This window comes from Trichosporon asahii (genome assembly GCF_000293215.1).
Source record: "Trichosporon asahii var. asahii CBS 2479 unplaced genomic scaffold scaffold00070, whole genome shotgun sequence".
Classification (NCBI taxonomy): Eukaryota; Fungi; Basidiomycota; class Tremellomycetes; order Trichosporonales; family Trichosporonaceae; genus Trichosporon; species Trichosporon asahii.
In genome coordinates, this window is record NW_014040855.1 from 1,807,719 (window position 1) to 1,830,842 (window position 23,124).

Below are 23,124 nucleotides of genomic sequence, written 5' to 3' on the forward strand. Positions count from 1 at the left end.
CCGATCTCCCACTCCAGAGTCCCGGCTAGCTTGGTGCGGGGAGCTAGCCATCATGCGTTTGATCGCCCTCGGCCCTCCGGAGGCCGAGTGGCGAATCCAGTCACCTGATAGGCCCGCAGCATCTTCCTGCTTGTCTTCCTCGAAAGCAGTCACGTCTTTCTTGTTCCTCATATCCGATAACAGCAGAACTCCATCGACCTCACTGAGTTTTCATCACCGCCGGCGCCCGCTGCACCCAGTAGAGCGGAACTGCAACGGTGAGTACCACGACCTATCTCGTGCCGTGCCTCCCTCGCAAGGAGGCATCGGCGGCGCACGACCAGCAGCGACACTGGTACGTGCGATGCGTCTACTAGACAGCGTCGATGAATGCGCGCCACGGCCGCAACCAGGGTGCGCTGCTCTGGCTGTGTATCCTGAGCCGCTCACCATTTTGTGTCTTCCCTGCTGCTGCCGGCGACCAATTACCACACTTGCATCACAATGTTCTTACTGACTTGATAGATGCCGGCGCCATTCCCCGACGACGGATCCATTGTGGATCAGAACCGTGTTGGCCAGAGCCTCGTGATCGAGTACCGCAAGATCGATCAGACGCGGCGAGCCGCAGCTTCAACGTTGATGGGCAATGGCGACATGCAAGAGTTTGTCAACCGCATCCGCCACCATCGAGGAGCGAGGCCAGTCGGCGACGGCCACCTGCTGCCTGTAAGTTCTGCTGTTAACAAGACTGACGACAGCTGGCACACATCGCACGCGACCTTTGCCGACTCGCGCAAGACCCTCTGCACGAGCACCTGCCGCTGTGCGCCCGTTTGATCGACCACGGCAATCAAGACGACAACGGGTTTTATTTCCGCCAACTGGAGTGGAAGGACGCTGCGGCGTTCGAGGCGGACATGCTGACCTTCCGAGCTCTTCACCCCGGTATGTTGCTTGTCGAAAGCCAGGCTAACAGGCAGCCGAGGCCCCTCGCATCGCCGTGCTGATCGACGCCGCTCGTCGCGCCCCGGAAGCTCCCGTCTTCCTGCGATACGCAGGGGTAACAGCCGCGACTACACCATCTGCGCGCAACCAAGCCGACCTCCTCTTCACGGGGACCTTTTGGTCCAACCTGACGGCGGTGCTGGAGCTCACGCCCAAGGTCTTCTCCCTCGAAGGTGCGCACCGTAACAAGACAACCGCTTACGCTGCAGAGATCCGTGTCCCCGTCTCAAGTGCCGAACACCGTGCCCGGATCGACCTCCAGGACATTGAGCGCGCCCTCGTCGCGGCTGTCTTTCCCCTTTGCGGCAACAGCGCCCCAGGGGGGCTCCACCACCAGCCAGATCTCTCGCCGTACGAAGCAGTGCCCTTGCCGCGGTTCGATGTGGAGGACGACAAGACTGCAGAGAGGTTGCGTGCGCTCAACCTGCAGATCAATCAGCATCATGACGACGCTCGCAAGATCTGGTCATCGGTGAGCAGGAAAGGCATCTCGGATGCCGCGGCCGAGGATGCGCGCCGGAACGCACAAGTGACGGAGCTATATCAAGGAGGCGTGGGTATAGACTCGTATGGCAGTGTGCTGCACTATAAGGGTATGGAGCAATTCGCAAGAAGCCTCATCAGGCCTTCGTAGCTCCAAGACGCCGTGAGCCTATTCTGTAGCTCCCTGCGAGGCAGCTCCTTGAAGCATGTATGTGTTTGGCTCTGTCCAGATAAGAAGTCCTCAAAGTAGTTGCTGGAAGTACAGTGGGGATGCTGGCTGAGGCACTCGTAGGTGCCGCCGATGTGCCCTTCCATTATGCAGCATCGAGCACGATCTGAAGTCCAGGTGATGCGCTGTCTGGGGCAAGCGCAACTCACCGGTTCTTCAGAGCCACGATCTCAGAACGTTCCTAAGTCCTCGATGCCGCAGTATTCGAAGCTTTGCGGGTTTCAGAGTCTGGCGGGAACACCGGAAATCGACTGATCACGACCGTTCACCCGCTCCCCCCTTAATCACACATCGTCTATGACGGGCCTTGATCACAGCTTTCCATCACCGATAATCAAGGTACGAAACAAATGCCAACGGCCTTGAGGCGCAGAGGTTTCGACCGCGTCGACTCGATGTTCACCGTGATAGTGTATCGTTTATCTCGCGGCGTCCCCATCCTTTCACAGAGTCACGGCCTCAACTTGTCAGAGCGTGGTCCAAAGCTTTGAGATACTGGCGCACAGTCATGCGCACGGAGAACATCAGAATGGCGTTCATGATAGGGTCGCAACTGACCCGTGACCACTTTCGGTCAGCGGACCCCAACACTACTGCTGCGGCGATATCAGATGGCGCGGGGATATCAAGTATCATATCACGCCAAGAGGCTGACTACGATATCCTTGAGTCTATGTTGAGATATCAGCTGATAGCTACGTGGAAAGGCGGATGGCCTCGATACGGTGCCTCTATTTTGACGAACAATTCCGTCAAGCATCATCGACACACGGATTTCGAGAGGTGTCCAACGTGCCAGCAACTGCAAACACAGGGCTCAGTTACGTCTCAATGAGCCCCCTCGCCAGTGCCATGCCTCGAACGCCATCGCACTACCAGCCTTGCTAGGTCGGAAACGGTCCAGCGAATCGTTCCGACGTTATCTGCGACTTACGTGGCATCGATAGTTTATCACCAAGGCCATGGCGGACGCGTACTCCGCCTATCCCGCCAGCGGACATCCGAAAACGCGCTTTCATACCTCATCCATTCTCCAGTCCTCCATCTCGTGGCGACCGTGTCCTTCGTCCGGGCCGGAGTTGGTGACTCACTTGGCCCCAACATTACTCCAGAGTGACCCGTGTCTGCGCATCTGCCGAGTTAAGGTTGGGTGAGCCGAGATTCATGGCATCGTGCACCCGCTCGCGGATCGCTACGAGGCATCGCGTTTGCGCAAGGCGACCCAGAGATGATGCGCCAAGACACCAAGAGGTCATGCAAATAGGTCACCTGACCTGAAAAAACCTGGGGCCGGATGGGGAAAGCTGGGGCCACACCGACATCTGTCTACGGCAGCGGGAGCTCCGTGTGGCTTGGGCGAGTTTCAGTGCTCAGCGGTGCCGTGGCGTCCGCTCTTCCCTCTGGCCTGTGCGCAGATGCCTCGCGTGTTGTGCGTGTTTCGCGCACCCGAGATGCACCCATAGCAAAGGGTGCGATTCTCCTATCTTGCGGTCCTATCTAGCTTACGGTGGACACGCTAGACCACCGCCAAAAACCTTTAGTGGATTGCACGACAGCTGCTGGTAGAGATCCGGTATTCATCCTGGGCTGAACGCGATTCGACAACTGGCCCGTACGAGGCAGGATTTTCCGCTCCTTGCCGGCGGCTCGGTTACTCGTAGCGTCATCAGGGGCAGTTGTAACCAACCAGCCAATGAACCGGCACGCCTAGTAACCGATTGGGCTGTTTTGCAATCCTTGCAATCGGCCTGTGCGCTGCGCTCAGTGCCGCTCAGTCGGAGGTCGATCTCACAATGTTACCTGGATTCCTTGGCGCTCGCGTTCGCCGGATGCTGCGCCCACTGGGAAAGGCCTGTCGCGGTCTGGCCCACCCAATACAATCACTCGCCCCGGATGTAATCTGCAGACAGGTGCATATCTGCTCCGCATGCCAGCAGAGGGTGACCTGCCCCCCGCACCCCCGCAACCAGTGCCAAGTGGGCGTATGCTAGTCCTGGGGCCAGCCTTCGTCTTGGCACTGTCAACTCTCTCTTACTCGGTCCGGGTCATCCATATCTCGCTACGCGGGCACCAGGGACGGGGCGTGGGATGGGCGAGCGTAGTTGAGCTGCGCCTTCCCGGGCTGGATGTGCGCACAAGGGGAGGACCGTGGAATTGCAATACCGATCATGCCGAGCCTCAGCGCGAGACGCAAGAGAAGACGAAACAGCGCGCAGGTCCAAGCTGCCCGAGCGTCTGGGTTCCCCGGTTGTGGGAGTGCTCTGCACAGACACGCGCTTGCACCAACGCAGTGCTATGATCGCCCACCCCACCCTTCGCGCAGCTCCCCCACCGCGCTCCATGCCTTCCTCGCAACATGAAAGTGAAGAGCTTTGGCATCTCTTGTGCGAATCTCCATCTCTTTCCATCAACTCATCCAGTACAAGGTTCGAACCGTGCCAGCTGAGTGCTGAGGACACGGTCACCAGACCCGCAATCGACGTAATACCCGCGCTGCTTCCCACACGCCAGCAATCGGACCGGGTCTAATCGCTCCACCCAACATGGTTATTTCGGGCTCGGTATCTAATCAAGGTCTCAGTGGCAATACATCATCGACCGGGATCGCGACCAGCCCACCCAGCGCTAGCCCGCGACCGGGCTTCCTGCGCCGCTTATCATCAAACGTCGTGCGGCGTGTTTCGACGTCTTCCTCTTCTCCCGACAACTCGCAACCCGCCACTAGAAGTTCGACGCCGTTTTCCTCCCAGCCCATGACTCGCGACAACTCGGATTCGACGAGGGAGTCGAGGGCCCCGTGTCAACATGAAATTCCCCCCACGGGCCCACGGTCTACCTGTCTTGGCATCGAGGGCCCCAGAGTGCACGGTGTCTTCTACACCCTCAGCACCTACTCTCAGGATGTTCCCCAGTGGTCGATGTGCGAGTGTTGCTTCGGGGCCACCGTGCGTGGCACTGAGCTCGAGCCTCACTTTACGAGGAAGGCGATGACCTCGGTCTGCCGCTTCTCGACCCCGCGCGCACGTCGGTTTATAGCGGCTGGTGACCTTCTCGACCTCGAGGAGTTTATTCGCACGCGTTCCAAGGTTGTCCCATGCTCTGGGTCCACGCCGACAGCGTCCACCAAGTGGTATGACTGCGGAATTGAGGAGTTCAAGACGTGCGAGGCATGCTACGAGGACGAGGTGGCCGAGTCTCGGTTCGATCGCCGCTTCACCGAAAGTTCCACCAAGGCGCCCAATGTCTGCACCTTCAACCAGCCCTTCATCAAACGCGTGTATGAGGACGCAACGAGCTGGGCGCAGTGGCGCCTCGCTGTGCATCAGCGCCTTTCGCTGCCAAATTGTGTCGCTGAACCAGTCGCGCCCAGCCACATGACGTTCTATACACTCACGGGCACCGGTCGCACCCTTGACGGCTTCCAGATCTGCGAGACGTGTTACCTCGACTTCTTCGCCCACACCGACCATGGGACGCAATTCGGAGTCGATGATCTGTCGCACCTGCCCCCGGATGAAAAGGTGTTGTGCAGCCTGTCGGTCAACTCGCTACGCTATCTGACGAGCAAAATCGACACATTCGATGCCTGGTGGCACTCTGTCAAGGCTATCCACCTTGACCAGAACCGCAAATGGGCGCACACGCGTCGACAAATGTTCGAGCTGCCCGGTCGCAACTTGCACGTATGCGAGTCGTGCTGTCACGGCTACCTGAGCCCTATGGGGTATGCCTCCGAGTTCGACCCTGCGACGCGGACCGACATTGAGTGCGATCTGTGCTTCGTCTCGCCCAAGCAGGAAAACTATCTCAGCAAGCTGATCGAATCTGCTTGCTCGCCGCGCCGTTTCGACTTATTCTTGGATGCAGTGCGGATCTACGAGCATATCCCGCCGTTCGAGCTGTGTCCCGGCCGCAAGCTCAAGAAGGACTTTTACGGATACGAGTACTGCGGCGTCTTCATGTGCCTCGAGTGTCACGAGGCGTTTGCGCGCCCCACGTTCTCCTCGCTCAACCTCCCTGCTCACCGCGCGGCGCGCGTCGCCCGGAACGACCAGGGTGACGAGTATCTGATCTGCGAGCTATACTCTCCACGCGTGCGCAAGATGTGGTCACTCGTTGTTGCGGGCAAGATGCGCTGGGACGACCTGCAGGCGGCGATCTGGCGCCGGCGCGAGACCTACTTCCGCACCGTCTTCGTGGCAGAGTACCTCAAGTACTACATGCAAAAGCAGGCACAGGAAGGCGGCAAGTACATCGTCGCCGCGCCCGCCAACTGCGGCCTACCTGTTCCCGCTTCCCAGCGTCGTCTCTCTACCTCCCCCGCGCCCGAGGAGGACGTGGCCGATGCAGCAGGCAAGCGCCGCCGCCCGAGCTGGAAAAAGATGTTGTCACAGCACCAGGTGCCTAAGAAGCGCCCGCAGGAGCAGGCATACGACGTGCAGGGCCAGATCAGGCTGCTGGAGTCGCAGTGGGCTGCCGTGGAGTGAGCATTAGTGCGTCGTCCATATCGAGAACGTCCGAGGTAGAAAGAGCGACTAGAATAAGCAGGAGACGGGAGGCACGAGGAGGGCAGAGAAGAAGAAACAGCAATAGCGCGGCAGTCGTGAAGGTACGGAAGATACGTAGTGGTCCTGTCTGTTTATACATTGGGTTTTGTGGTTCCGAATGAATAGGTTCAGTGCACGCACAGCATGTCAAGCTCACACAATGGCTTTGTAACGAAAGGATATCTGACACGGTAGGGGTTACAGGAACCGACGGCGTCGGCATCGGTGGTCCCGTCAAGGTGTGGGAAGTGTTCGGATCTAGTGCATAAGGTTTGAGTGCAGTGGTATCTAATCATTGTACAAAGACATGGGCACAAGACATATAGTACGGGCGGAAACGAACATGCGATGAAGTTCAAGGGCTTATAATGGGTGACAAATGTTGTGTTCGAGCTAGTGTGTGTGGGCTGTGTGAGATTGATTGCTATTTCAGTGGTGGGCGCTGCGGTGGGGTGAGGTTGGAACAGTGACAGAGGCGTTCGCGCTCAGTCGTCGTACAGACTTGGGCCCGAGCTCAGTCGCTTCGCGCCACCAGGGGCGCCGTCCTTGTTGGACCCGTCCTCGTCCTTGCGCTTCTTGCCGGCTGTCGTGTTACGGAGAGGAGCGTTCTTAGTGCTGCTTCCGACGGCAGACTGGAAAAAGATCGGTGGCGAGCGCTTCAGTCCTGAGAGCGGGTTGACCGGCGGGGCGAGCTCGCCAAAGCTGGACGCAATGCTCGAGGCCGACGACGAGATTGGCGTCGTGGCGCCATCGCTCGCTTCCTTGGGTGCTAACAGATCTTCATAAGGATCCGTGCGCTTGAAGCGGTCCGCGATGGGCGTCGAATACACACGCGACCGAGCCTTGACCGTACCAGGCTGCGGAAGCGTGTCCTCCAGGGTGTCAGACGCCTTGACCATGGGCGATTTTGGCAGGCTCGAAACGGCCGACATGTTCGACAGACCCGACTCGCTCGTCGCTGGGGACGACGCCAGGACGGCGACGGGCGCTGAGATCTTGAGGCCAGAGGTGCTCGTTCGAGGGACAGCAAGAGAGTTACGCGAACCAGCCGACGATGACAGAGAAACGCCAAGATCACTTTGACTTCGGCGCACGGACGATGAGGAGCCGAACCGAGCCGCGCCAAGAAGATTGGAGAAGCTGGGCTTCTTCGACACTCGAGGCGCCGGCCGCTTTGAGAGCGATGGCGCCGGAGGTGCCAAGGGCTCCATGACAGGAAGAGGCGCGTCATCGAACTGAGGCGTTAATTGTAATTGCTCCTCGTCACCAAAGTCCACCAAGTCCCGAGGGGCGACTTCGGGGGGCTCAGCGAACACCGTCTTGCGATGCTGTAACAACAGATCGATGTGTTCGCCCTTGAGCGACAGCGTCGGGCCCAGCGAGATCATGAGCGCATTGTGGCTCATTCTGTTTACATCCATGTGTTTCGGAATCAGGTCGATGAGCATGATGACGTCCGCCAGCAGGAACCAATGGGCTGGTGGCAGGTCCTTCAGCATCTCCACGAGCTTGTCAGTTTCCTGCTCCTTGCTTGGCTTCAATAAGTAGTCGTCAAGAAGGTCTTCCACGTGCTTGGAGAGCATTGGCGAAGGAAGTTCTCGGATGTAGGTTTTGAAGATGCCCGAGACAGCGTGCGGATCCAGGTCGCTGGGTTCAGATAGAGACAGGTCAAGGTCGGCCCCCGCGTCAAACTCCTTTCGGAGTCGAGCGAGATGGCTGCTTCTGCCGCTGATCCGGAAGATGCCCTCCTCTTTCGGTCCCCACTGCTCCACTGTATTGTTAGCACGTCACAGGAGGATGGACACTCACAATATTCGACGCATCGGACAACGATCGCCGGAAGACAGAGTCTCCGTCGACGCTCGTACTCGCTATCTCCAGCCCGCTCGGCGTCCGCCTCAACAACACCGTATAATCGTCCGGCGATCTCCAGCTCGCGACCGAAGACCCGCCCAGGCTTCAGGCCAGATCGTGCCGCTCTTCGAACGACTCCATCGGTCCAGGAGAGGGGCTCACTGGCAGGAGCAAAATCCGAGTCGCGGGACAGCTGCCGCATAAGGAGTCCCGGGCTCCGAGGGCTGCTGGCGATAGCAGAGTCGTATTGACCGTGGGGCGAGCCGGCCGCAGTTGAGATGCTCATGTTGCTCCCAACGCCGCGTGCACGCATCCAGGTACGCGAGACCGCATGGCTTGCCGTCCCAAGCACACGCTGCGCAGACGCTGGGAGTCGCTGGTGCGCCGCAGAGGCCGTGCTGAGAATGCTGTTCGTCGAGGATGAGCGAGACACGCCGTTCGTGGACCCCTGGCCACCTCCCCAGCCCCATCGGCTCTTCCCACTGATGCTGGGAATGTGGTGCGAGATCGAGTCCCTTCGACCAGGGTGTTGGGGAGGAGGGGCCTGCACTTCGTACCCCGTATCCAGTGGTCCGGTTGGAAATTTGCGCGGAGGTAATGCTGGTGGAGTGGCCACGCCGTGGGCCGAACCGGTCAGGTGCGTCGACATTCGGGGAGACGATGGCTCGGGAGCGAGATCAATAGGGGACTGAGCTGGAGATCGAGACTTGGTCCGGAGGACGGGGGCCATGGAGGCGCGCTTGAGCCAGTTTGGCTTGACTCGAGGGGTTGGTCGGCCCAGGTCGACAGATGAGCGAGGCGAGGAAGTTGATGATGTAGAAGGAGTATCCTTGTCCTGATCGGCAACGTTAGTCGCGCCATTCAGCTGCTGCCCGGTCGGACGCAGGTTCGCGCGCATAGACGCAAGGAGCGGAGAAATGCCTTCTGAGGCTTCACTGAAACATAGGTCAGTAAGGTCATGCGAGGTACTACCCGGCCAGAACAGATACTCACGACAAATCAATGACTGACTCCTCGTCCGCCCCCGACTTTAGAGTCTCTAATGTCTCATCCGAAGGTGCTGACGGCGAGGTCGCGATAGCAAGGGCCGGCGGGGGTTCATCCGCCATAGACTTCCGCTTGCCGGATGTCGTCGTTCCTGATGCTGATACCGGGCTCGTGCAGACGGTAGGCGGCGCAGTGAACGGTGTTGACGGCTTTGACGTCGGGCTCGGAGAGTAGTCGGCAAGATTGAGGGTGATGGTGTGAACGGGGACACTCATCCGCTTCGTGTCGTCTCGGGTCTCGCTAGCTGGCCGTGAGACCAATTCGGCACCCTTAAGGCTGAGGGTGGAGCTGTAGCTGGAGATGCGTGCGCTGACCCGTCGACGGTCCTCGTTCTCCGAGATTTCAGACAACGGTCGGCTTACTGGCCGCTGGATAGTCTCGGACATGGTGGGCACTCTGCGAATGGGAGGTGGGGAAGTAGTTACGGGAGGAGGGCCGAGCGTAGGAGGTCACAGCGGCGACAGAAAGGGGAGTCGTCGAATAGTCTGCGCCGAGAAACTGGACGCTCTAAGCCGCGCTGGTACTCAGGTGCCGTTGACCTCTCCTAATCGGATGTCGCGAGGTAATGGAACGATGCTGTAAATGCTCAAGGGCGGGAGATGTGCGTTAGGAAGGAGGGGTGTGACAGTGACTGATTGTAGAGCCGCGCTAAAAGCCGGTGAGCCGATTCACGCTGCGCCCAATGTTGTGAGGATTTCACAAGGACCCGAGCATGAAGGGCGAGCGGAAGAGTGGGCTTCGCAAGGACGTGCTGGTCGCTCGTGATAAGAACGCAGCGGCTTCGTGTCGGGGATGGCGGTAGTGAGCAAAGGTGGTATGGTCGTTTGCGAGGAAGAATATTGTTGTGGAGAGAGGGGGAGAAAGGCGGGAGTGGATCTCAATGGTTGGACAGGGACAATGGACCCCGCAGGCGCCCGAGACCGGAACGAAAGTGGGAGATGAGACAAAAAGCGTCAAGGGCTTGGAAAGGGGACGAACAGGGGGAAGGGTGACAATTCGCAAGACGGCGCTGGAACCGGGAGAGCTGTCGTCTCAGCGATCTTGTCGTGCTGTCGTCTTGGCCACGGTGTGTGAGACGATGCGATGGCCGTTGCTGTGACAAAGTGCGGCGGCATGTCAGGCCAACGGCCAGAGCAGCTGGGAATGAGGCACACACACCCAGGAAGGATCAAGGATCGGATTGGGTTGATTCGATTGAAATTACCGAAAACGTAATTCATCACTTAGCATATTCTCGCTGTTTGCACCCCGCAGCCTCGCGTCTCCGTCGTCGCCCTCGCCCTACCAGGCAAGTGCCGTGCAATGCGAGTGGGAGTTCCGGGCGGCAACATGAGAATCCAGTGGCCAGTGGACGGCAGTGTGACGGACGGCGCTGCGGGCAGCACCGCGCGTCTGCCCCGGTGATGGGACGACGGATGGGCTGCCGATGGCGAGGAACCCACGCATCCCTTGCTCCCCTTCCGGAGCTGGCCTATGGGTCATGTCGATTGCGCGCCATGTTTGCGACATGAGATGCGCAGAACACAGTTGTGCTCTGAAAGTATCGAACTCATCGCAGCCTATGTGTTGATGTGTTTCCAAGCCGTAGGGGACGGTCAAGGACACGTTACGCAGGGATGCCAGGGTAAGCAGGGCATGCAGGGCGCCCAGGGAAGCAGGGCCAGTGCAAGGGCTCCAGGGCTTTCAGAGCGCGTCCACCAGCGAGCAGCCAAAAACCTGTCGACGAGGTGGGGCCACTATGCCAGTAGCGCGATCACCCGGCTCCTGAGTTGTCCTGAGCGCTCGCTGCTCGCTCCGGTCAGCGCTTTGCTGCTGTCCCTGCCGCCTGTCCGTAGGTTCGTACACATACGCAGCCGCCTGGTGTGTCTGTCGCGTCTGATATCTGCGCATCCTCGCGCGGCTGCCAGGCTGCCCAGGAGGGGCCAGCAAAAGTCATCAGCGGCCGACATGCTGTCCTTGCCTGTGGCTTACGGCCGCCCTGACTGCTTTTGTTTGTTGCTTGATTAAGCGTCCACACCATGCAGCTGCATGCAGCCCACCCATGTTTGCATTAATGTGCGGGTTTTGTCCCGTGAGCAGACTCGCTGCCCAGCGCATGCCCAGTCTGTGCATTGTCCATCTTCCTCGACGTTACAGAATACAGAAGACTTGCTGGTCGGATACTTCTTAGCGTGTTGCAGCCTGACATAAACTCCTTACGGCATGGATCGACTGCTTACCTTTGGTAACCAAGAACGTGCCCCGGACGGTAGTGCCCACCGCCACCGGGACCGAGCAAGGGCCGCCAGCGCACCTCCTAGATGGGCGACAGCATACGCTTGACATCAAGTAATGTTCCCAAGCCTAATCCGTCAAAGACTTAAGGAAGCTCCGGGGGGTGGGGAAAACTGAGGAGGTAAAGGTGTGGGCAGTCATGCACGAGAGGATCGTCATTCGACCGGCATACCTTCACGGGCCGCGGAGTGCACGGCATACGGTGGGTTGGCAAGGGCTCTCGTCATTAACAAGGGTGGGATGGCAATTGATGGATAAGAAGGGTGCTCCTTGGGTGCCCAAAGGTGACAGACTGGTCGCTACTGATCGTACTAGTCGCTGCTGACATGCTACATTCAGGACACAGCTGACACATCGCGCGTATCATGTCGACATTTGCGGTGCGACGATGAGGGCGCACCCTGGTCTTGCAGCGTCAGCCACGTACATGAAGAGATACGGCTTTGCTGGGCCCGCCCAGGAACACCGATGGACATCCTACAAGCAACGCCGGCCACCGAACTCAGAATCGCCGCGAGCACAGGGTTTCCTGTTGTCCCACTGTCTGGCTACGAGTCGCCTCCGTCCGTGTGTGCATGTGCGTTCATCATGTAAGCCACCGCGCCGGGCCGCCAAAGCGCCAGCTATGGCGCTCCGGCACCGCCGCAGGATGCGCAGCATATGCGCGATAGGAAGGGTGTGAGAAGGAGCAGGATCGCAGGAATGGCACGACCAATGCCGCAGTCCGTAGTCTCCCGTCTGCGCCGCGGGCGCTTGCAGAATTGCAGAAGCAAGCCCTCGGATTATCCGTAACCACGTAAAGTCACGCGCGCAGCCATCGGAGCGCCCCCATGCACGCCCCCGCACCGACGCCGAGCGCCGCCCGCGTGCCCCGCCCTCGTTGCATACACGTCTTCCGCCGCATCCTCTTTCCGAATAATTCCGTCGCGTTGCCTGCTGTTGTATAGATAGCTGTCGAGCTGATGTCGCATGATGCATGAGCAGTATTACCGCGCGCACACTTGAGCTTCACGCAGAAGGACCGTGCTCGGCTTTTGCAGGTACGACGTGCAACGAGCACAGCGCGTACGTCCCGAAACGAAGGGCACGGAACATCCAAGGCTGGATAAGCTTTTGGGAATCGGCAGCAAAGTCAGGTCACAGGCTGAAACACTCACTTCATGCTAGGCTGAAACGCTTGTTCACGCCCCGTTTCGGCTGCCCATGTTGGAGTGCACCCCGCACGCAACGTACGCAACTTCGATGGACGGCACATACGCGTCAAGGACTCTGCTGGGGTGCGTTCTCGTAACGCTTCAGTGACCCGCGCACATATCGTCCATCATTCCTTCTCCAGCATATGTGCTTCTCTGCTTCCCCGTCTTGGTCCCGGCATCGTTGTGTTCCAGCTTTTAAAGTTTATCACCCGATACGTTCCTGACAAATGTAACCTAATTTCAGTACAGTGCTACAGTTATGTCGCCAGAGTGGTTGTGCCGCGGGCTGCATTGCCATGTGCAAGTAGCTCGCACTTTAACCACGTAGCGGCAGGGGTGTGTCCAGGTGCTTTAACAAGCCTGACGCAGTGCCACGGCTGACCCCGGGTTATTCTGAGGCGGACCAAAATGCTGCTAGCAAATGAAAGGGACGTGTTCGGAAGGTTGGAACCGGCAGAGCTCATTCCACGGCCGCCTGAGGCAGACGGGCATCAGTGTCCACGATAACCGCTGATCAGATACAGAGCGCAACATTGATGCATGTACGAGAAAAGTGAGGGTCGTCTAATCCACGACAGGTTTGCCCTTCAGCTGGTTCGGCTTGGGGGGCGCAACCGGCGCTGCAGCACGATGTGCCGCAGCTTTCAGCTGCACGGGTTTTGCAGCCACAGGCGGTGGGGTCTTCTTTGAGACATCAACCATTTGTGGGGTAGGCTGCAAGCCCGTTTTAGGATCACTCGCCATTGACATCCCGGGTTTGTCTGGACGTAGGGCAGGTTCTACCAGCCTAGCGGGTGGAGCTGAGTCCATGTCCAGCGTTGGCATCTTTGTCACAGGCTTCGAGGGGCGAGGGGGGATGGTGGCACATCCTTCTTCGCCGCCTCGCTTTTAAGGACAGGCGCCTCTTTCGTAGATCGAGGGGGAAGCGGCGGCGGTTTCGAGGGCGATGCTACCAATACAAAGTCTCCCGTCGCAACCGGCGTGATCTCAGCACTGGGAAGACCTATCTTGCGAAAGTCGGAAGCGGGAACAGGGGGCGGTGCACGTCGCTTCGGCTCATGGGATCCGCTGCCGACGGAGCTGACGGAATGGGTGGAGTTGGAACGGGGTGGCAAAGGCGGCGGCCGAATGGAACGTGCCAGCTCAGACACTGCAAACGGCTTAGCTTTCGGCTTGTTGTCCCTTGAGATGGGCGGCGCCGGCGGCTTTGGCGACGTAGACGGCGTAGGTGCGAGCGACACAGAGGTAAACTCTTTTACCAGTGATCTCACTCCGCCCTGAGCGGCGCTTTCGACCCTGTCGTCTATCTTCAAACCAGCCTTGCTCCGTGCGATGTTCACCAGTGAGTCAGCTAGGGCGGCCTTCTTCACCTCGTCTACGTCATCCACAGTCAGGTCGAACACGGCATACACAGGGCGGTGATCGGATGTGCGCAACTCGGCGCAGTTGTAATCCAGCAAAGAAAGCTAGCGTCAGACAAATTCGCTTTAGAGCACGTACCCCATCGCCCTTGTACAGAACTCGATCTGTGGCACGTCAGTACTTTAGACAGCGCGGCTTGGACCTACCCGTCCACGCTGGGATTCTGTGCTTCTCCGAGGTATCATAGTCGTCCGTCCCATTGTCACTAGATATAAGCGCTGTGGAGCCAACGAGAACGAACTATTTGTACGTCGGACGGAAAGTGATCGCTCCTTCTTCGTAACCGACAAACACCTGACCTTCGTCACGGGCAAGAGTGAGCTGGTCTGAAGCTACCAGAGGATCGAGCTCGTCGTTGACAGCGTAATGGCGAACTTGTTCGTTAGACAGGTTGATACGGTAATTCTGTGATTAGTTTCATTGGCCAACTGCAGCTCACCAGATCGGAGCTCCACACCACAATACTGTCCGTTAGTACCACTACAAAAGCGTACCTACTCGTGGCTATCAATCGTTTTGCCCCGAAGGAAGACGAGGCCATTCGAGATTGTGCGGTAATCGGCGTTGCGATCCGCAAAGTTGGACTGTCCAGCGGCGAGGTGACAAGTCATCAGGCAGACCGAGGCGTCGTAGAGGTCGAACCTTATACCGATGCCGCCCTTGTTGCCGCTGAGGCCCTGAAGGCCGGTTTTCTTCTCAGCATACTCGATGTTACGAATGGCCGGGAGCAGAGAGGACCTCACCACAACCATGAGAGCTGTGCCAACGAGCTGCTCGCTCCGCATGAGCAAAAAGTCGTTGGACCGACCTTTGAAAGTATCCATCAAGACTCCTTCCCAGACTCGCCTGTGGGGTCAGCAGCTTTCAAAACCGCCACCTTACTTCTTTGCCGGATCAGTCACAACGATTTGTTGTGGGGTGAGCTCAACTATCTCCTGGAACGCCACAGAGTATATGTCGGCTGTGGGTTGTCCAGAGGGGAATAACCAGGCGTCTAGTGCCTCTGCAGGGGCGCGGCCGTTGAGATTCCATGTGCCGCAGAACAATGTCAAATGCCGCGGTGTGGAGTACTGGGACTTTTGCGCGATGAGAGCATTGTGCACGGAATCGCCAACCGGGTCGAACAGAATGACCGGTCGCTGGCCAGCCATCAAGCCCAAAAGCATGTCGATCGCTCGCTGCTTGCCCTTGTCTTGAAAGTTGTTGATGTAGGCGCGACTGACGCTCTTCGTAGCATCACTGAGCAATCCTGCAAACGTTTTCTTCCCAGTCCTAGTCGCGCTTGTATTCAGAGCACCCGTCCCGGCGTACGTTTTGCTGAGTCGGTCACCGTTGTCAGCCCACAGTTCGCGGTGAGCGGCCCATAGACTAGGGCTATTGAGTAATGGGGAGCCGTAGGAGGCAAGGAAGCGTCGGAGAGCCAATGTGGAGACAACGTCCTGCACGAAGTTTGTGCGATCCAGGCAATCTAGGCAGTTCTCGCGGAAAACACCTTGCTGGCGCTGAATGACAACACCGGTAGCCGCATCAACCGCCGTATAATCAAACTTGTCGATGGATCCGTTGATCGCAGAGGATGTCGAGAAGTCGTTCCGCACAGCTTCATGCCCGCCAAACTTGACGACCGAGTGGAAATCGTAGGGAGTATATTCTAGATCGTCTTTGCCCGGAGATTCGGACGTCGCCTTTGGCGGTAAGGAGTCGCGTAACTCGCTGAAGTGGTCGGAGTAGATGCTTGATAGCATCGCTTCGGCATCCTTTTGCCCGAGGAGGTTGATGACATGCACAGAATGGTAATGGTCCAGTAGCTTCATGAATTGCTTATCAAAAGCCGGTTGGGATGCTTGCGGGGGGCGAGTAATCTCAACCTTTTGCTGGAGTGTTCCTAGCCCCTGTTGAGGCTGCTGCCAAAACAATGGAACACTGCCTCGTACCTGCACATATGAGGTGCAGATGTCCTGCACGCAAAGGATACTTTCCGTTTCAACGAAGTTGGCGACGTTTCCATCGTCATCGATGCCTCTCGTTCGAAAGCGCGCCCCTGCACGCTTGCAGCTTAGCCTCGAGATCAGAGATAGTGCTGCGGTCTCTGAAGCACTCGTATACCCTACCACGGGTGCAGTACCAATGAAGCCCTGTATGATCGGTAACAGCAGCGCCTGCTCGTCCAATTCGTCCCGCATCTGTTGCGGCAGATTCTTGCGAAACTTGAGAAAGGGCGCCAACAAATTTGCGTTCCATACGAAGTAATCGTCCAGAGTCTCTAGCGGACTGATGCCCTGGTCTGGTTGAGATGCCCAAGTGCGCGCTCTGTCGGTTCCCAACCGAACCGAAATGTCCCAGCCGCATTGCTTCGCGTGGTAGAATCCGCCCGTCTCGATGTACTTCTTCATTCCGAGGCAAGGATCCTCGATGCCCTGCATCGCGGCCTGGCTCAAGGCTGTCGTAGAGCCGTGAGGCTGACGCTGGTAGGCGAAGTTGTCATTCTCCTCGTCGTAGTCGAAACCGCCCAACACCGGGTCCCCCGAGGGCGTATCCAAGAACGATGAGGTCAATGACAAGAAGTCAACTGACACCACTCGTGCCGGGCGCAACGTTGACCCAGGGAGAATTGGTGCCATTGGAGAAGAGACCGTGAGCAGAATCAAGAAGATCTCGGGAACAGAGGATCGATCTGAGCGTCAGCACTTGGGAGCTGTCAAGCTCACCGCTGGGGACACTGGTAACACCTAGTACTCCTTCCACTGTCCTGGCGTTCGGAACGGTCACCAAGTCGGCAGTGTCCACTTGATCCAAGGGAAGAAACTCAGCGACCACCACGGACCGGCTGGCCTTTGTTTCTTCATTTCCGGGTTGTCGGAAGACGAGAGCATGCGTCTCAGTCAATAGATAAAACGCTCGAGGCTGACGCCGTAGATACAGCCGGGCGGGCATGATGGGACGAGTGCGGGTCGGATGCGGAAGTGGACAGTTGCGAAGTGTTCTTTTCGATAGTGGACTGTGGATCGCGGAGGATCTACAACGTCATCATAACAATTAGGATTAGGTGCGATTAGGCTCGTGCGCTGTGGGGCCCCCCATTGATCTGGCGACTCTAAATGTTTGGTTGCACCTATCCCCGGAGGAACCATCAGCCATTGAGAAACAGTCCTGTGCACTGCGGTCCAAGAGAGCAAAGGCTAGCAATGTCTTCCATATCAATCTCGCTAGGTGTTCTTCGGGTTATTCTCCTCAGACGTCTGCTTCTGCGCGATTCGGATATCCCGATTGCTCCTTCCCTGACGCGGCTGCAGGCCCACTTCCAGAGCAACTGCAGACTGGGCACGAGGGTTCTCCACAGACACAACGCACGCATCACTGTAGCGGTTGTCCTTTGCTTCTAGGATTGAAGCGCAGTTCAATGCGAACAGGCTGCCACATCGTTGAGATTCAAGCCCATCCAGGCCGACCGACAACAGCTGAAGGTCCATACTCAGCCCTTTCTCACAACACTTTCCGAGTAGTGAAGAGCTCTTTATCAGTAGGCGTGGAACATCGATTGGGCGGTTAGTTGAGCAAGAACCCACTACCATAGGTGAAGGTTCAAGCCCTAAATTTGGGCGAGATCGAGCAGAGGCAGCGTAAGTGACGATTCTCTCAAGTTCCAATACACGCCGGTCAGGAGGAACGTTGATACCCTGCATACGCGACAGCGCAGAAGCTTGCTACACAAGCTTCGCCACTGGTGGCCGTCACCGCCTCGCCGCGAGGGTGTAACATAACATGCGAAACCGCCAAGGATCTCGGTTCGCGTAGAAACCTTCGCAGGTATATATTGACGGAAGGACGGACTGCTATCCTCGTTTGAACCCTCCTTGTTGTCTGAGATTAGCGACCGCACAACGCAGTACCCACCCCTGTTTCTTCCGTTCATAGAAAGCGTCCACTCGAGAAGTACCCAGCTGTAGCGATTAGCTCCTCAGTTTTCAGAAAACTCTCACATTGACGATCCTCGGACATCCATCTCTGTCTTTCTCCAGTCGGGTGCACTCGGTACAGTAGTATGCGTCTGAAATGGCTCCTCAGTCAGCTTGTGTGCGCAGTTATGGACTCACCGTTTGTGCCGCAGACAATGCAGCGGGATGCTCCGTTTCCGACTGAGGGTTAGACAAGAATCATAGAAGTCTTACTCACAAGCGCATTCGTCGCATATGTGGACGAGAGTCATTGGGCGAACGTACGAGTCACACACGGGGCTTCATGTCAGCTGGCGCAGATGACACAGACATACCATTTGCCATCACATTTCTCGCATACTCTGCCAATCGCTGAACGTTAGCAACGCTAACACCCCGCAACTCACCAACGCCGGGTTGACGCCTGCACATGAGAAGGTCTCAAGTCAGTTACGCTCGGAGAAAACCTCTTACCGGTATGATGCTTCGACTGCAATGGTCAGCTGACGAATCAATCTTCTACTCACCATTGCTACGATGGGTTTGTGTAAACGATGAACCAAGTCAGCAACATTGTTGTCGACTTATCTGAGGTCCTGCGTCACGTGACCGATTCGCCACCGAGGGTTCAAATACGCGCAATCTAGTATGTTATACATGGCATACAGAGGAATGATACAATCGGTGTGAGCCAAGAACGCCTTGGATGTCTACAACTTTGCCTTTGAATGCGCCGGAATCTTGGGAGGGCGCCATTCTTCGCCACGGAACAAGATGGTGGCCGGAGCTGTACCGAAGTCAACGGGAAGGGGAATGTCCTATCGTGTCAGTGACGCGAAGCGTTACAACTCACCAGTTCGTGCACAGCAATCGTACGGATCATAGTGTAGTGATGAATCGTATGCAAGGCGCAAAACCATAGCTTCCTGTTAGCAGAAACATGTATGTGACTCACCTCTCGTCCTAGCGTACTCCTAAACTCTTGCTCAACGGGCGACAGCGACGAAACAATCACATCGCGTTCCAGCTCTCCAGACAAATCACTGGCATCGGCGAGGCTGCAAAGACCTTCGCGAACGCTGTTGAGAGCATTCCGACAGGCGTCGACATCGCGAGCGACTTCTTTGCGTGAGTCAGGTAAGACTGCGTCATAGTTGATAACGAGAGGTTGCGACTTCTCCATCGAAAAGGGCGAAAGGAAAGCGGCCCACGCCTCTTCGACGTGGCGTAAATGTTTACCGAGAGATCCTCCAGGCATGAGGTTGCTATCATGGGTGAGCTTCTCGTTCGTGAGATGCTCATCGACGAGATCGATGGCGGAATCAACGAGTGAGATCGAAAGCTCGATGAGGGCGTGGGGCCCATCGCGGTGGCTGGAGGGATCCTGAGACCTGGCTTGGCCCGCGAGCGAGTGATCGAGAGATGCAGACCGCTGCCGTTTGGATTGCTTTTCGGAGTCAGCGCGTGTTAGGAAACTGCACTCACCATTGCGTGCAGGAGAGATGGGGGAAGAAACGTGCTCGGGAGTGTGAACGCAACAGAGTTTATGTAGGGTGGTCTAAGTGAGATTGTATCACAGTCCATTCCACATCCGATCCGTCGAATCTGGTTCCTTCAATCGGTGAAGTCACGGATCACGGAACAAACAGCTCATAGTGCCTTCTTCGCATGAGCACGCGGACATTTCGAGCAGTCCGACCACCCAGAATTGAATCCGCTCCCGCGGTTCGATGACGGGACCAGATAACGTGAGAGGGCAACTGCGTCGCCGCCCGCTGGCCGTTGGAATGTTGCCGCTGCGGTGTGGTGGAGGTTGCACAGAACACAGGGACTGATGGCCGCGAGCAAGCCAAGACGCGACGCCTGACTGCGGTGTGCGTCAAGAAGTGCACAGATCATCTTGTATCGCCTCGTTCTTCACAACGCTTTGCACAGCTCTGGAGTCCCCTTGTTGCAATCCTCTTCAATCGCGGTCACCATCGGCTTTTTGTCTCCTCTTCCTCTCGTCTCTCTTACATCGTTTCGCTGACCCGGCACCTGTCTTCTGACTGTAGTGGTCATAAAACATCGGCTAACGATGATGTCCGGGCGTCCTCTAGTCGGGACGCAAGACACCTACTCTCAGAGCAACGATCGTTTCGACAGTCCAATGGATCAACCTCCCACCTATGACCGATATAGTGATCGCTTCGCCGACAAGCAGCTGCACGACCATGGGCCTGAACAGAACGCCTACGATTCGAACAATCCCTTCGTTCCGTACAGCGGTCCCGGGTACAGCGACAGTACTGAGGGGCGGCGTTACGAAGAGCCATGGTCCTACACAGACAACAATCATCCCAAGACGCCCGTTGCTCGTCCGAATCCAACCGAGTACAACCCGCTGTTTGAACAACCTGATGCCATGGAGATGCGGCCATTGAATCCGAGCAAACCAGCCGAGTCTTGGCCACCGCCTCCTGCAACACACTCGCGTCGGGAGCAGGCTGCCGAAGCCCTCCTATTCGCCACTGGCATCGGGCGTCTTTTGGTGCTACTGCGCATGAAGAAGGATGTCCCAGTGCAAGAAGCCATCAATCGGAAGCGCTCCAACGTCTTGCCTCAGAAGTGGCCGATCATGACTATTTGTTTGATCGTTATCATGACTTGCATGATGATTTGGGAGCTCATTGTGAACAAGCAGAAGACGGGGAGTGTCATTGCGACAAAGCCGACTTTCAACTACATGATCGGGCCTTCATTTGAGGTTCTCATCAACATCGGCGCCCGTTTTGTTCCGTATGCCCCAACTTGGATGTGAACTGACTAGCAGGTGTATGAAGCTCGTGAAGAGCGTTCCTCCGGACTTTGCACTGAGATGCATGGATAACTCGTTAGTGTGGCAATGGAAGTCGGCTGACAGAAAGCGCTGCCACCTGCACTGTCGAGAGCCTTTGTGGCCATGGAGGCTTCCCTAACGGAGTTCCGAATCGTACGCTCCACTATTTCGAAAGAGCTAACAGCAGAATCCTGGCGCTTCATCGCTCCCATCTTCCTCCACGTCGGCGTCATCCACTTCCTCCTGAACATGTTTGCTCAGTGGATCATCTGTGGCGCCGTAGAGCGAATGATCGGTAAGGCGATGGACTTGATGGCGCTGATGTACAGGGACGGTACCCTTCTCGATCGTGTACATCGCCGGCGGTTACTACGGCTTTGTGTTGGGTGGCAACTTTGCGCGTGTGGGTATTCCTACAGTCGGTGCGAGCGGCGCTATCATGGCCACGGTATGTTGTCCGATTCCAGACAACGCTGACCCGGGGTAGGAAGGGTGTATGGCGGTAGACTTGATCTTGCACTGGCGCTTTTACGATCGCCCATTGGCCAAGGTATGTTTCAGGCCCAGGTATGGTACTGAATACGCAGGCTCTGATGTTCATACTGGAGTTTGCGATCGTCATCGCTATGGGTTACATGTATGTGAAGCGGGGCCCATTGCCACCAGATGCTGACCAAGCAGTCCCTTTGCAGTCGACGGACTGGCACACCTTGGTGTGAGTGCGCCTCTTATGATGTACCACTAAGGCCTGAAGGGATTGGCAATGGGTTTACTGCTCGCAGTGTTGCTCATCCCCACAATCAAGGAAACGAAACGTGAAATCCTCATAGTCTGGATTGCTCGGGCTGTAGCATTCACGCTGGCGGTGGTAGCCCTGGTCTTGACCACCAAGAACTTTTGTGAGTTCGTAACGCCGAGGGTTTGGGGAGTCCGGGGTTGAGGAGGGTGGGGTTAGCCAACAGCGAGCAAGCAGTGTTGGATGGTCGGCTTGGAGAATTACGGACAAATATTAACACCGACTTGCAGACACAGAGGATCCAGTGAGTGATGCCGTTCCTCGCCGCCGACCGACGCCGCACCTAAGGGTCGGCCGTCGCGGCCGGGGAAGGGCCCTTGGCATACGTACAGCTTACCCACTCAGAATGCGGCATGCGAGTGGTGTCGCTTTCTGTCGTGCATCCCCACCTCGTCGAACGAGCGATGCAAAGGCACGGTGAGTGGATATCCGGCATTGCGCATGCTCTACCCCGCATTTCTACGACGTCGTCTCCACGTCTGAGCTATCGGCGTCCATGTCCGAGTCATCGTCTATTTCAGATACCCGTGGAACCGATGCGGGGATGCGGGGGCTGGCACTGGTGGTAGCGACGTTAAAGCTGTGTGCAGTGAGGATCTATGGGATGTGCAACACGTGCCTGAAGCTTAAGCGGCGCCGGACGCCAGGTCTGGCCTGAATCCAGGTCTTGGCTGACGTTTTTTCCTCGTCCAGAGAGATATCTGGAACACCCTACGGTTCCCCTTGCTGCCGGATTCAATTCCGCTCCGGCCTCACCATCCTCTGTTGTTGTGCTTGCAGTTTTGCGGGTCGCTTCACAGGGCTGGGCACGTAGCGAGCGCGTGCGGGGTCCAGGTAACGGCCCGACCTACGGGATTTGATCAGAACCACACGAAAAATAAAATTCAGACTGACACTCAGGGCCTGCAAACGTTCAGCACAACCAGCTAAACAGATTAGAAGAAAGCGGCAATATTTTGTTGATAGAGCAAGCGAATTCATGCGATGCGAATGAAAGGCGGAGCTCCTGATCCTGAGCGGATCGCAGACAAATTCGACATCGGGGCATCGGTTGTGCATTTTAAGCGGGGTGTAGCCGCCGCCTGCCCGTCTATGTTGGCCGCCTTGTGGCCCCTTGTGACCTGATGGGAAGTGAAAGGCTGCGAGCCGCACGCACTGATGTGCAGGCCGTGACCCCTGCCTTGGCGTCAGCTGATGGAAGGGTGGACTAAACTGGGCACAAGGTACGTCCAATGTGCGCCCCCTGTTGGTCAGGCAACCCTCGGCCACAACCGAGGCAGCAGACCCAAGGCCCACACCTCGACTGCAATGCAGCGACGACTCGAGGCCGTAGTACTGCCGTACGGCTCCATGCTCCAGCGCTCCAGGCTCGGTGCCTCGAATACTTGGGCGCGCGTGCTGCCGCCGCCCAGTTGACTGTCCGGCTAGGCCTGCTCCCTAACACCTGCATCGCTCTTCGGCGCCCTTCGCCGCTGTGTCATGCGGGTCACTCCTCGATCTCTTCCTCCCGTAGCCTCCCCCCTCCCCTCCCCCTCC

General features: G+C 57.3%; 7 protein-coding genes across 7 annotated transcripts; 3 read left to right on the forward strand and 4 right to left on the reverse strand.

Annotated features, from left to right (window-relative positions):
- Positions 1–504: 504 nt before the first annotated feature.
- On the forward strand, positions 505–1,621 carry A1Q1_04445 (uncharacterized protein; the record flags this gene model as incomplete). Its single annotated transcript, XM_014322811.1, has 2 exons — positions 505–708; positions 959–1,621. 2 exons carry the CDS (start codon positions 505–507, stop codon positions 1,619–1,621), a joined length of 867 nt encoding a protein of 288 aa, XP_014178286.1.
- A 2,621-nt stretch (positions 1,622–4,242) lies between these two features.
- A1Q1_04446 (integral membrane protein) lies at positions 4,243–6,186 on the forward strand (the record flags this gene model as incomplete). Its single annotated transcript, XM_014322812.1, has 1 exon — positions 4,243–6,186. One exon carries the CDS (start codon positions 4,243–4,245, stop codon positions 6,184–6,186), a length of 1,944 nt encoding a protein of 647 aa, XP_014178287.1.
- Positions 6,187–6,731: 545 nt separating this feature from the next.
- On the reverse strand, positions 6,732–9,533 carry A1Q1_04447 (uncharacterized protein; the record flags this gene model as incomplete). The annotated part of the gene is made up of 3 exons (XM_014322813.1): positions 6,732–8,017; positions 8,056–9,035; positions 9,094–9,533. 3 exons carry the CDS (start codon positions 9,531–9,533, stop codon positions 6,732–6,734), a joined length of 2,706 nt encoding a protein of 901 aa, XP_014178288.1.
- A 3,648-nt stretch (positions 9,534–13,181) lies between these two features.
- On the reverse strand, positions 13,182–14,824 carry A1Q1_04448 (uncharacterized protein; the record flags this gene model as incomplete). Its single annotated transcript, XM_014322814.1, has 5 exons — positions 13,182–13,404; positions 13,452–14,053; positions 14,118–14,143; positions 14,186–14,244; positions 14,538–14,824. 5 exons carry the CDS (start codon positions 14,822–14,824, stop codon positions 13,182–13,184), a joined length of 1,197 nt encoding a protein of 398 aa, XP_014178289.1.
- A 93-nt stretch (positions 14,825–14,917) lies between these two features.
- Positions 14,918–16,660, reverse strand: A1Q1_04449 (uncharacterized protein; the record flags this gene model as incomplete). The annotated part of the gene is made up of 1 exon (XM_014322815.1): positions 14,918–16,660. The coding sequence occupies one exon, from the start codon at positions 16,658–16,660 to the stop codon at positions 14,918–14,920; it is 1,743 nt and encodes a 580-aa protein (XP_014178290.1).
- Positions 16,661–18,684: 2,024 nt separating this feature from the next.
- On the reverse strand, positions 18,685–19,462 carry A1Q1_04450 (uncharacterized protein; the record flags this gene model as incomplete). The annotated part of the gene is made up of 3 exons (XM_014322816.1): positions 18,685–18,792; positions 18,930–19,406; positions 19,460–19,462. 3 exons carry the CDS (start codon positions 19,460–19,462, stop codon positions 18,685–18,687), a joined length of 588 nt encoding a protein of 195 aa, XP_014178291.1.
- A 589-nt stretch (positions 19,463–20,051) lies between these two features.
- A1Q1_04451 (uncharacterized protein) lies at positions 20,052–20,774 on the forward strand (the record flags this gene model as incomplete). The annotated part of the gene is made up of 1 exon (XM_014322817.1): positions 20,052–20,774. One exon carries the CDS (start codon positions 20,052–20,054, stop codon positions 20,772–20,774), a length of 723 nt encoding a protein of 240 aa, XP_014178292.1.
- Between the last annotated feature and the right edge of the window lie 2,350 nt (positions 20,775–23,124).